The sequence below is a fragment of the Zootoca vivipara genome, chromosome 14, assembly GCF_965207765.1.
Source record: "Zootoca vivipara chromosome 14, rZooViv2.hap1.1, whole genome shotgun sequence".
Lineage (NCBI taxonomy): Eukaryota > Metazoa > Chordata > Lepidosauria > Squamata > Lacertidae > Zootoca > Zootoca vivipara.
In genome coordinates this window covers 21438797-21451631 of record NC_142597.1, presented here as the reverse complement: position 1 = coordinate 21451631, position 12835 = coordinate 21438797, and the positions used below count along the sequence as shown (strand labels likewise).

At 47.2% G+C, this 12835-nt stretch overlaps 1 protein-coding gene across 7 annotated transcripts in view; it reads left to right on the top strand.

The window, feature by feature from the left end:
• Window positions 1-12835, top strand: part of USP2 (ubiquitin specific peptidase 2) — a 72904-nt gene extending 60069 nt beyond the window's left edge. For all 7 annotated transcript variants that reach the window (XM_088658025.1, XM_088658027.1, XM_088658026.1 and 4 more), the window contains 10 exons: window positions 1330-1453; window positions 3308-3419; window positions 4262-4372; window positions 5131-5195; window positions 6921-7024; window positions 7169-7249; window positions 8112-8190; window positions 8984-9091; window positions 9656-9776; window positions 10486-12835. In XM_088658025.1, coding sequence (XP_088514151.1) covers window positions 1330-1453; window positions 3308-3419; window positions 4262-4372; window positions 5131-5195; window positions 6921-7024; window positions 7169-7249; window positions 8112-8190; window positions 8984-9091; window positions 9656-9776; window positions 10486-10573 — 993 coding nt within the window. In that variant the 3' untranslated portion in view covers window positions 10574-12835. The remainder of the gene's footprint in view (window positions 1-1329; window positions 1454-3307; window positions 3420-4261; window positions 4373-5130; window positions 5196-6920; window positions 7025-7168; window positions 7250-8111; window positions 8191-8983; window positions 9092-9655; window positions 9777-10485) is intronic.

Below are 12835 nucleotides of genomic sequence, written 5' to 3'. Positions count from 1 at the left end.
CTCCCTCGGCCAATAACGCGAGATGAGCGCGCAACCCTAGAGTCGGTCACGACTGGACCTAATGGTCAGGAGTCCCTTTACCTTTACCTTTAATGTACAGTATGGTGTGGATGTGATCACAGATATCTTAGTACAGGTGGACTTATACAGATTTTGGTGCTGGCCTCAAACTCAGGGAGGGTGGGTGGTGATGGTAGAGGACGGGACAGAGGGGCAAGGCTGACTGATAACAGAATCGCAGCAGGCATGGAGGGAAGTTTTAACCCTTCCCCGCCCCCGCCCCCCCCCCCCCCCCCGCTGCAGTCCTGGGGGGAAAACACCTCCTCTGAAGCTGCTGTTTGCTACGCTGGAAGCAGCAGAGAGAATCCACCCACTAGGACAGATGATAGCTTTCTTTCCCATTCAAACAGCACCTGCAGAAGAGGGTTTTTATTAGCCAGGATCACAGCAGGTGGAGGGAGGAAGAATTAAGTTATCAGTCTGGTTAATGACCAGCTCAGCCTCACCCGAGACAGCTGATGCGATTTGCATTTAAAAGCAATGCAGATTTGTATCTCCTTACCCCAGAAGGAGGAATCTTGGTTGAAAGACACACACATCACACACAAAAAAAGACTCAAGAGAATTATATGAAATTATTTGTAGCATGCTTTTCAGCCATTAAAGGACCCTGGCCCCAAGGGAGCTTCAGCAATAATAAAACATGCATTATCTATGCTTGGGAACTCCCTCCCGGGGAAGCAAGCTCATCTCTCCCACCATCTCTTTAATGGCTTCTTTGTATATGCTTTAAAATAAAAAAATAAAAAAATGAATCCTTCCCTTTTGGGGAAAACATTTAGACTGCAAACGGCTGGGGTTCCTTTACTGACCTGATTTTAACATTCTCTTGTATTTTCTTATGGTTCTTACTGCTACTGGGTTATGCCATTTCCTGCCTGCTGTTTTGGTGCTTTGGCTTGTAAAATTGCAAGCAAAATGTTAAAAGGGTGTAATTTATGGTCTTGTTTCTGTTAGCTGCCCAACAGAGCTCTTGGTGATGAACGGCAAGATATATAAATGTTTTACATAGCTAAATAAAGTTCTTAGTACGGAAAATTGCTTGCAAATATGTGTATAGTAGGCAAAATTGCATACCAGAGTGTGTGCACATTAGGATGAATGGGCACTAAAATGTGGGTAGATATTTTTGAGATGGGGGGGGATCACGATCTGATGCAGAAATGTGGCCAGCTGAATTTGAAATTAGAAAAGGGGGAAAGGAAAAGAAAGTTGACCTATTTGTCTGTCCTTACACTTCATGCATGTTCATTTGTTTGCCTCCTGTAGTGTTTTATGAACTCAATCCTGCAGTGTCTGAGCAACACCAAAGAGCTCCGAGATTACTGTTTGCAGAACCAGTACGTCCACGACCTGAACAACAAAAGCCGCATGCAGATGGCCCTCATGGCTGGTAAGGACTGCGACACTTCACACACAGGGCGAGCAGCCTTACACCAATTTGGCCCTTGGTCCGCTCGGCTCCATATTGTAGACACTGACTGGCAGCTGCTCTCTCCCCAGAAGTTTCAAACCAGGGTCTTTCCCAGGGGCAAAAGGGTGGGTGAGTTTTTGAGGCAGAAAGAAATTCAGTGCTTCCTCCACAGCTGAGCAAAAAGAGAAGCATGCCTCAAAATGATACAGAAATACAATAATAGGGAACTCTGAGGAAATGCTAAATGGCTTTTCTGGGTTTCGGTTTTACCCTCTTTGTTTTTCTGTCTCCTCTGCAGCAGGAGATAAACTCCAGTCGTGTATGGTGGGCTTGACGACTCTCCTGAATGCATTTCCTGCCTGCCAAGGAGTGCCAAAATGGGGGTGAACAGCCAGGCATCTGACGGAGGGGGGGGGGTATTTCTCCCTAATGTGGGATCTCCATCTGAGACCCAGGAGAGCTGCTGCCAACCAGAGTAGACATTAGTGAGCTTGGTGGACCTCCATTTATCTATGGGCTCCTCCCAGATGACCTATTTCAGGGGTCTCCAAACTACGGCCCCCGGGCCAGATGCGGCCCAATTGGCCACCCAATCCGGCCCGCGACGACCCCCGCCGCCCGCTGCCGCCGCCCGCTCTTACGGCGCGGGGCGCGGCGGCGATCTTCAAAATCGGCAAAAAATCACCGAAAATCCTTTGTGCGCATGCGTATGGGCCTCTCCCGAGCCAGAAGAGGTCATTTCCGATGCACTTCCGGGTCGGGGGAGGCCCATACGCATGCGCACAAGCGATTTTTTTCCCGTGCGTATGCACATGCGCACAGGCGCGCACTCCCCCGCCCTCCGGCCCGCTGCGCGCGCACTCCCCTGCTCTCCGGCCCACCGCGCGGTCGGTGCGGCGGGCACCGGCCCGAAGCCCGGTAAGTCTGGAGACCCCTGACCTATTTACTGGCTAGTCATCCTGATTTGCTTGCACAAAGCTTACACAGACGTTAGACTATATCCTGACTGTATTACGCATTCACTCTAATTTGTTTGCAGGATTACAGGTGGTATATCCCAATGAGCCTTTGTCCCACATCCTGATTTGTTTGTAGGGTGTTTATACATCTTCCCATGAGTCATTTGTTCATCTCACGCTTTCCCCTCTCGCCTTCCAAACAGCAAACAGTCTGAACCTTTTTTTTACAAAGTGAATTCGTTGCACTTGAGCAAGAAGGAGAGAGACCATTTTAATCCACTTTAATTGTGCAAACCTAAATTTCCAGCGTGCACTTGATTCTCTTCTGCAAATTAGTCCGGAGGCAGCCTAAATATAATTATTTATAATATATTGCATTTATATCCCAGCCTTTTTCTCCAAGGAGCTCCCTCCCTCTCCCTCTCAATTTAATCCCCGCAACAATCCTGCCAGGTAGGCTGGGCTGAGAGAGGCAGCAACTTGCCCAAGGTCACCCAATCAAGTTCATGGTCGAGTGGGGATTTGAACCCTGGTCTCCCAGCCCTCTAACCACTACATCACACTGTCTCTCCATATCATTGCAACTATAGTACTGCACTACTTGGGAAACACTTATCCATATTTTATGACCTCTTGGGGTTGTTGTTTTTTCCAATTCACCACCTACCTCTGTTTTCACACTCCCAGCTGGAATTGTCCATCCAATTTTGGCATAGGGAAATTGCTGTTGGCGTAGTTGTTCAGATTAGACTTTAGGGTCTTTTAGATACACTTTGTGAAATAGATTCCATGGCGAAGCCATTGCCCTTCCCTGACAAGCCTAACCTTCAAGTATTTTCTCTCTTTCTGCCCCCACCTCCTCTCCACTGTCCAGAGTTTGCCAAGCTCATCCAGGCATTATGGACATCATCCCCCAATGAATCCGTGAGTCCTTCTGAATTCAAGACACAGATTCAAAGATACGCGCCCCGCTTTGTTGGATACAAGTAAGAAATGTTTCCACCTGCTCATTTTCCAATGGACAAAATTATTTGTTGGGGGGCAGTGGGTTGGTTAGTTAGTTGTCTCCAGATGTAGCCCCTCTGGTCCTTTTTATTGTGCATTTGTGATGCTTTGTGCACATGATGGTATCAGGGTAGTTATACGTAATCCCACTTTCAATACTGTCTGCGCCTGCAAAGGTTTTCGAGCGGCTATCCTGGTTCATTTCCAATTGGTGCATGTCCCATTACTTCTGGCTGAAATCCTGGGACCTACCACAAATGTTCCTACTTTTTATTGTGCTGTAGAGCAAGACCGCCCTTTCAAGTGGCAATAATTCATCAGCGTTGGGGAAACCATTAAATAATAAAGTGGAATGATGTGCAGAAGTTCCAGTATAAATTGACTGCTAATTAACGTGTCAATGGCATGTTGCAGAATACACCTGCAAAAAGAAAAACCAACCTCAAATATGCTTTTAGCTTGCACCGAGCTTTGGGCTCCTTTATACCCACCCACCCAAAATAACGTGATGCAGAGTTAGAGTAAGATTCATTTACCGTAATAGGAATTGCTTCAGTGCAAACATAGCTAGTGTCATCTGATGTGAAAGGATGTTTGCAAGGTAGGATCACAACCTTAGGAACCATGGCATTTAACCCCGCCTGCGCCCACCAGTTCTTCCCGCAAAAGGCCTCAGTTTGCCCTGAATTTGGTCTCAGAAGCTGGCTAGGAAGCTGACTAGCCAAGTGGGGGTTAAGTTTCCAGCTCTCGTGATTCTGTCTAGAAGACCTTACCTGCATCTCTGATGGGGATTAGTTAATGCTTACCTTTCTCTTCTTTGCAGCCAGCAAGACGCACAGGAGTTCCTGCGGTTTCTCCTTGATGGGCTCCACAGTGAGGTGAACCGAGTGCTGGTGAGGCCCAAAGGCAACCAAGACAGCCTAGACCATCTCACGTGAGTCGCAGTAGAGTGTGAAGGAACTGGCAAGACCAGGCAGAGAAGGGGGGGCATTGGATTGCGGGTGGCACTGGTCTTATGCACCTAGTCTTATGCACGGAAAAGTACGGTATTTTATTAGGGAAAGTTGCTTGCAGAAATGTATATATTGGTCAAAACTACATGCAAAAGGGCTTTAAAAAAAATAAACGCTGCCAACTGATGTGGAAAATGTGGCAGGCAGAGCTTCAGATTGGAAAAATGAGAAATTGTAACTAGGATATAGTGTCTGGCTTTTCTTTTCTTTTTCTCCATCGCAATCCCTTTTTTCATTTTGTGTTGTGCCTATTAGATAGTAAGCTTGAAGGCAGGGAATGTCTTATTATGGACACTTGTAAACTGCTCTGGGAGCAGTTGGCTGTTTGATTGTTTTTGCCAAAGAGCAGGATAAAATTATGCTTTAAGATACACAGTTGCCCCCACACCTCCCAAATGTATATTTACATCAGTCTGGTAGAGTACGGTAGGGTGAGAGTGACCATAGCTGCCAAGTTTTCCCTTTTCTCGCGAGGAAGCCTATTCAGCATAAGGGAAAATCCCTTTAAAAAAGGGATAACTTGGCAGCTATGGAGTGACTAACCCAAGATCCCCCCATAAGCTTTGGGGATTTAAGCTTCCCCAGTTGTAATTCAGAGCTCCACACGCAGTCTCTCATGTGAGTTCCCTTTGACCCTGGAAGAGCCTTGGATAGACTTTTTCTATCTCCTTTTTTGCAGAGATGATGAAAAGGGCAGGCAGATGTGGATGAAATACCTGGCAAGAGAAGACAGCCGGATTGGGGGTAAGTCTTTGCCAGGAGAGCAGTGCAGTGGGGGACCTGTGGCCCTCCAGCAGCATCTCCCAGCATCTGAAGGGCCAAAAGGTTCCTCACCTTTGATTTAAAGTGCAGCCCTTGAGACTCCAGAGCCACCACAGGATGAATTGGGAGTTAGGAGAAGGCATCAAGATCCCAGGTACAGGTGGTAGTGATTTCAGCTCAGAATTCTGAATGAGACAGGAGCCTTATCCTGGCATTCTATGACTCAGCAGATTTCCCACAGCGCCAAGCATTGTGTGTGTGTGTGTGATTTCAGTTAACATTTCAAATTATTTTTAGATCTTATGCCACATATCTGCACCATGTATTCAAAGCGCCGTCCTGCCACTTTAAGCAGCCTTGGCTTCCCCAGAGAATCCTGGGAACTGTAGCTTGTTGAGGGTTTTGAGCGTTGTTAGGAGGCCGCTGATCTGTTTGCAGAGCTATAATTCCAAGAGTTGCCCAGGAGGAGAGGTCGATGGTTAAACAACTCTGGAAGTTGTGGCGCTCTGGGGCAGAAATTGGTCTCCTGACAACTCTCGGCACCATTAACGAATGATGCTGCTTTAAATGTCTGGTGCAGATGTGGCCTTAGATAGCAGGCCACAGGAGATGGCATGTAGCAGGGAGTGGGGAGTTAACCCTTCCACCTTCACTGCAGTCACGTAAATTTACCTGCCCTTCTCCCATTCCAGTGAAGCTGATTAGCCTAAGAGGAAAGCTTCATTTTGTGCCAAATTTTTAGAAAATAATCTCACAACAATCACCCTCTCTCGCTCGCTCTCACACACATTTGCGTTTCAAATGTTAAAAGTGAGATAGGTTAACTGTACTCAGCATCTAATTTGTCCCTTAAGAGGCCCTTTCAAGTACAGTTTTGCGCAAAATTGAGCCTTGATGTGGTTACTTAAAATTTGCACACAGAGAACAAAGGCTGGCTTTACGGTTTCATCTTGATCCATAGTGATTTGGCTTAGTGGGGCTGTTTTATCAGAGCAGCTTGAGAAGGCCTTGTATAGAAAGATAAGGTGACCTGATTCAGGCCCAGGAGTTGAGAAGGCTTTGATGGTCCATCATAGAGTCCAGAAGGCTTTCTGAGTCATTAAAGCTAATTGGGGAGGCTGGATCAAAACCTCAGCCTTCAAGAGGCATGTGGGAGAAGCCTCTCCCCAGGATGGCATCTGAAGTGCAAAATGGAACCCCATAAATTTGGATTCCACCTGCCACAGATGAGCCGCCAGGCAGATCCAAGATATTTTTCTGCCTGAGGCGAAGGACTAGGTGGTGCTTCTGCCAGGCTGGCAGTTAAATATTACTTTGGAACTGGCAACAGGATGTGGACCTCTATCGCTCCCAGAAGGCAGCAGGATAGCTTGGCAGGCAGGCGAGCAGAACAGGCCCTTTGACACACACAGCTCTCCCTACCCCTTAGCATCTGCCTCCTGAGGCAATGGCCTCACTCTGTCACATGACTAGCAAGATTCCACCCAGAGGCCAACACAGAATACCAGTCGTCTGCTGTGAGTAAGGCAGATGGGTTGGTAGAGATGCCAAGTGCCACGCAGAATGGGATTCTGGGACAGGTGTAGCATTCAGGCTACCAGTTGCCCAGTCTAGTTTAGGAAAGAGGTTGAGTGTTTGGATAGCCTTTGCTGATTGGTCCAGCCAATAACAGTGCTCTTCATTTCCCCCAACTTTTTGCCTCTTCAGATCTCTTCGTTGGGCAACTCAAGAGTTCTCTGACGTGCAGTGAGTGTGGCTACTGCTCAACAGCCTTTGATCCCTTCTGGGACCTTTCACTACCCATTGCTAAGGTAACCATGTGCTCTCCATTGCTTCCTGGCCACCTTGGTGCTGTTTTGTCTCCTGCACCCCCACCCTTCCCGATCCCCAGCATGCCAGCTCTGGCGGAATGCTCTTAACTCCCACCTCTTTGGTGTGTCTTCCTCTTTTTGCAGAAGAACTACGGGGAGGTGAACTTGATTGACTGCATGTATCTCTTCACCAAGGAGGACATCCTAGACGGAGATGAGAAACCAGTAAGGGATATTCATGTGCCTTTTTGTTGGCATTTCTCCCAATACAGTGGTACCTCGACTTACGAATGACTCGACAACCGAATTTTTCGACTTACGAATGGGGCAAATGGCCGCACACTTACGAATTTCTCGATATTGGAACGGAAACCGAAGTGGTTTTAGATAGGTTTTTTTCGACTTACGAATTTTTAGATGGGGTTGCTTCGACTTATGAATTTTTCCGTTTCCAATGCAGTTTCCAGTGGCGCTTTTCGACTTACAAAATTTTCGACCTACGAAGGTGCCTTCGGAACGGATTAAATTTGTAAGTCGAGGCACCACTGTTTATGCATTTGCGCAAGCAGTTTCCCTGAACCTTACGTGGGTTTGTACATTATTTGTACATTATTTTCGCTAATATATGCACCTTTGTACACAATTTTTGATTAGAGAACTGCATCACAAAAATTCAGTGTGAATTTTGAGCAGCAACTGTTGGGTTTTTGCGTGTTTTTCATTTACTGGCTAAGGCAGTGCAAATTTGGTAGGTTTTCTTTAAAAGGCAAACTGAATGAATCCTGCCACCCACTTCCTACTCCAAGCAAATCCAGCCAGCATTTGCTGCTCTTTATCTCTCCCTTTCTCCCTAGCTCTTGGTGGCCATTGGTGCCCCCGGACTTGTTGATAATGTTTCCTAGTGGTGCTACTGCACTCCTGTGCGCATATAGGCGTAGGTGGACTGGATTGCAGGCAGCTGCTACCTCAAGGGGTAGGAGCCCTGGCCACCAGGATGGAGAGGAAGAGGAGCTAGCCCAGCCGCTTCCCCGTGTCACAGCACTCTAATGATATCTTCCCACTAATCAGGATTCCCTTTATTTTTCAGACCTGCTGCCGCTGCAAAGCCAGAACAAAATGCATGAAAAAATTCAGCATCCAGAGGTTCCCAAAGATTTTAGTGTTGCGTATCCTTTCCCTTCCCTGTGGCTGTGTCCTTATTCTAGAGAGCTTATAGACGGCAAGTGAATCACAGGTGGGGGTGGTAACTGTTCTGCAATAACATCACACAGGGGGTTTGTATTGGGCATAGAATTCAGCATCTCAAGATACCAGCTTTTAATGTTTTGATTTTAAATGTGCAAGATTCTAGCCCTCATGCTAGCCACAAACTATGAGCAAGGAAGTTTGAGCTGGGGTGGTGAAGGCGGATGGAGTTCCAGTGCTGCTTCCTGTAACTTGAAATCCAGTTTGTTGGATGTGTCAAATGAGGGCACCCAGGTTCGAATGGCCAGTTGGCTGGGAGGATTCTTGTGTAACCTTTGCAAGTCTCTCTCCACCCCCTTAACCTACCTCGCAGGGTTGTTGTGAGAGGAAGCGAACCGTGTACACCACCCTGAGCAACTTGGAACAAGAGCAGGATAAAAATGTGCCATTAAATTTTTAAGCACTCAGAATAACAGGACTGGAATAAATTCAAAACTAAGCAAATGCACTTGATTGGAATGGCAGTGTAGGTCACAGAGTCCAGCTTTGTTAGAACTTTAATACAGTAAGGCACACGCACAGGCCTGATTATGCACAATAGAGTAGCCCATTTTCCACGGGTAGCAGGTTGCCTCAGCAGAGAGCTTCCAGGGAGCCCAGACCCTTCAACAATGAGAAATGGGTCGGACAAGTTGCCCAATAGTCTCCTTTCTTTCCCATAATATATCTGTCCTGTTAGTTCGTTTGCTCTTCTTCCTTAACTTCCTATCCCAGACCTGAAGCGTTTCTCTGAAGCAAGGATGCGATCCAGCAAGCTCACCACGTTCGTTAATTTCCCACTCAAGGACTTGGACCTGAGGGAATTTGCATCCCAAAACTGCAGTGAGTGTTCCCCCCCCCCCTGCAGGAACTAGAATGGGTGAGAGGAGCCTGAGAGGGGCAAGTGGGCACTGCAGGTGGGAAGGTTGCGTCAACAATATGACTTTACATTATCAAGTGCAGCTAAATGGAACCTCCATATACAAGGGCAGTCCATCTCCTAGTGCCAGATGCTGGAGACAAACAAGATAGCCATCACCACCATGCCCTGTGTGAAATCATCCAAAGGCTTGGCAGTAGCTGTTCAAAGCAGAAGTGTGGACTAGAAAGACTTTGGTCCATTCTAGCAAAGCAGTTCTTAGTGCTCTTGTATACACTATAAATCAAATCTTTATTGTTGCGCTCAATGAGCAGCATTTTATGTACGCTATAAAATGAAGCTAGTTTGAAACTGGTTCAACAGGTGTTTAAATAAGACTATAGCAAAATTTCACCAGGGTTTGCCTATGTCATTCATGAAGTCCTGGTGCCTGTGCTTCTTCCCCTATTTACACATTGATAAGTAATGTGTAGAGCACAGAACATAAAAGTGACGCTGTGTGTGTCTGTTTTGTTCTCACCCTGCAGATCATGCTATTTACAACCTGTACGCCGTCTCCAATCACAGCGGGACCACAATGGGAGGTCACTACACAGCATACTGCAAAAACCCTGTGTCCGGAGAGTGGCATGCCTTCAATGACTCACGGTATATCTAGGACTTCTCTATTGGAAGAGGGCTGCAGCTTTCACATGGGGGCCCGCAGGAAATTAGCAGCACCTGTATCTCAAATCTTAGGTTCTACAAATGCTAGAAACATTCTCTTTTTTTACAAAAAAATGAAAACTGGGAATCCAAGCATTATGGTTCTTCCTCACCCCCACCGCCACTGGACATCCATGCTTAGTGGTAGAGCATATGCTTCTTATGCACACATGCCCATCGCCACAAACCCGGAAGTGGCATGAAAAGGAGCACAAAAATGGCAAAAAACGATGCAAAAGTAGCATCTAGCAGTCCTACAAACATTTGCAAGGGCAATCCCAGGAGCCTTTGCGCAAGCCTTTGAGGTCTCTGGAGAAGCGATTGTGGTGGAGTTTGGTGGGCAGATGTTTTTTGTTTTGTTTTTAAGGGTTTTCCAAGGGTTTCCAGAGGTTTAGAGGGCATTTGCAGGCTTTCTCAATGGTGTTCCCAATTTTTGCAATTTCACTTAAGCGCGTGGTGCCTCGGAACATAGTCCCTGCATAAACGGGGAGTTGCCCGTGCTGGAAAACGGGATGCTGGACTCGATGTTCCTTGGTCTAGCAGAGCCCTCCTTTACATTCTTTTATTATATACATTCCCTGATGTTCCACCCCACCTCACCCCAGTGCCAGACCTCAGCCCCCTAACTGCTTTCTCCTCTTTCCCCCTACAGCGTGACACCGCTCTCCTCAAGCCACGTCCGGAGCAGCGACGCCTACCTGCTTTTCTACGAGCTGGCCAGCCCGTCTTCGCGCATGTAGCTTCCACATGCCCTCCCCTCCACCACAAACCATTGAGGAAAAAAGGAAGAGAGCCAAGCATCAGCTCTCTGATGAAAAAAAAAGGAAAAGAAAAAAAGGAGGGAGGGACAGAACCCAGGACAATGGTGACTCCAGGGAATTTTTAAGCCGGGGTGTTTTTTTTTGTTTCGTTTTTTTTTTCTTAAAAAAAAAAACCCAAAACCAAACAAAAAAGGGGGAGAAAGAAAGTCCTAATAAAGCATTGACTAAAGCTGCCGACTTTTACGGGAAGGCCTTTCTCCTGCTCCAGGGCTGTCATCGAAGAGTTGCGTGCCCTTCAGCCTCACGGACGCCGGGGAGAGAACGCCGGAAATGGAGGGCCAGGGGCACCCCCCCACAGCTCCATCACTCCCCTAGTGTTGTCAGGGGTGGTTTTTAACGTTTTCTTTTTTTCACTCTCTTCCTGCCTCTCTATCTCCCTTTCCCGTGTGTATGATTCTCTCTTTTATTTCCACCTTTCCCCGCTTTAATAATAAACCGTGAACAGCAGCTCTTGATGGGGCAGAAATCTGTCTGTCCGGTTTTATCCACACAACCCCCCCACGGCTTGCACCCCTTCGCCGGGTTCAAAAGTGTGATGAGAAGGGATCTCGAGCGCTGGACCTGGGCAACGGAAGGAGACACACCTGTTTTCTCTCCTCCCCATGGAACGGCACCACCCGGAGACGGGCATTGCACCTGGGGGAACTGTTTAATTGCACTTCGGTTATGGAACCCAGCCTTGGCGTTTCTGCACCCGCCCGGCACCGTATTGCCTACCCAGTTGGAGGTGTGAGGCAAAGGAGGCCGTTCATCCAAAGCTGTGAACAAAATGACTGGTTAAGCACTTGAGGTGCCTGCTTCCTGGGACTGTGTGCTCATGCCACTCAAGCTCTGCAGCTCCACCGATGGGGCACGGGAGTTGGTTTCCTGCTGCAACCAAGGACCTTGAGTGACTCTTCCTTTGCTCCCGGCCTGCATTTTGAGGGATGCTTCTTGGTTCCGTTTTTGTTTTATTTTGAAACGAGCTTTCTTTTCTTCCTAATAAAACCCAGGAGCACTTCTGGCTGGACTTGACGGGCTCCAGCAAGGGGCGGTGGGTGGTAGATTCCTACCTATGTGTTCTCACAACAGTGCCTTAAAACCTTCCAGGTGAAACGTGAGGTGTTTTTATGTGGACAAAAAAACAAACAAAAACGTCCTTTTTGAAGGAGCGTGAGGTGTAATGCTTTCTTTGCAGTTCCCCTCCACAAACGTCCACGTGCAAACACACACGCTTATCCCTCTCTCCTGTCCTGGGTCAGAGTGAGGCCTGTTCAGAAATGCTTTGGGAAGTTAGTGCTGAGTTTCCAGGAAAGCAGTTGCTTAAGTTTTTTTGGTTTTCTGAGGTAACAAGCCCCCGGTACAGGCTGCGTGAGGGCAATGGCTTCTCCTGCCAGCAATGTGCTTCTCACAAGGAGGCAAAGGACTGGATAACACAGCCTTTGGTCAGCCGACAAATGTCAATAACCTTATTTAAACTTTTATTTATTATCTCCTCACACACACATGCACACACACATGCACGAGCGTTTCAACCCATGTTCAAAATATGATGTACATGAGAGGAACCCAAAGGGGCTCTTTTAACAGCTTCACAATAGGCAGAAATTCAGTGGGGTGTGCTCTTTGTTCTGAGTGTTGGACCTGCACTTTATTTTTAGTTTCTTCTATCATGAAGCCTTTAAAGGCACCAAATCTTGGTCAGGAAAGTAAGGAGGCAACCTAACACCCCACCCCACAATATTGAATCAGGCAAAGTATTAGATGCCTAACCAGGCATACCGAATGAAATTATTGGCCATGCCCAAACCACAAATGGCTTGTAGCATTGAAAATCCCTTTACCCTTCCTTTTTCCTATGAAGTCCTCCCTCAGGATCGCACACAGTCACACACCCACATGACATTCAAAGGGAAGCTCCTTTTTCAATTTTTTTTATTAAAAAAAATCCTCGTAGCATTTTTCACTCCATTTCAAGATGGCTGACGCTAAGGCCCCAAAGTGGGGAAGGGGCTGGATGGGCAATGCAAGATGTAAATGGTTTGTGTGAGGAGGACTTTCTTGTTGTTTTGTGTGTGCTTCCCCCCCCCCCCCCCGTTTGACTTAATGGCTTGTTTACTGTGTAAGCAAGGATAGGGGAGGGACTTCCTTTCACTCATAAGGGAGACTTGTACAGAAATAAAAATTGTAGCTTGACGAACA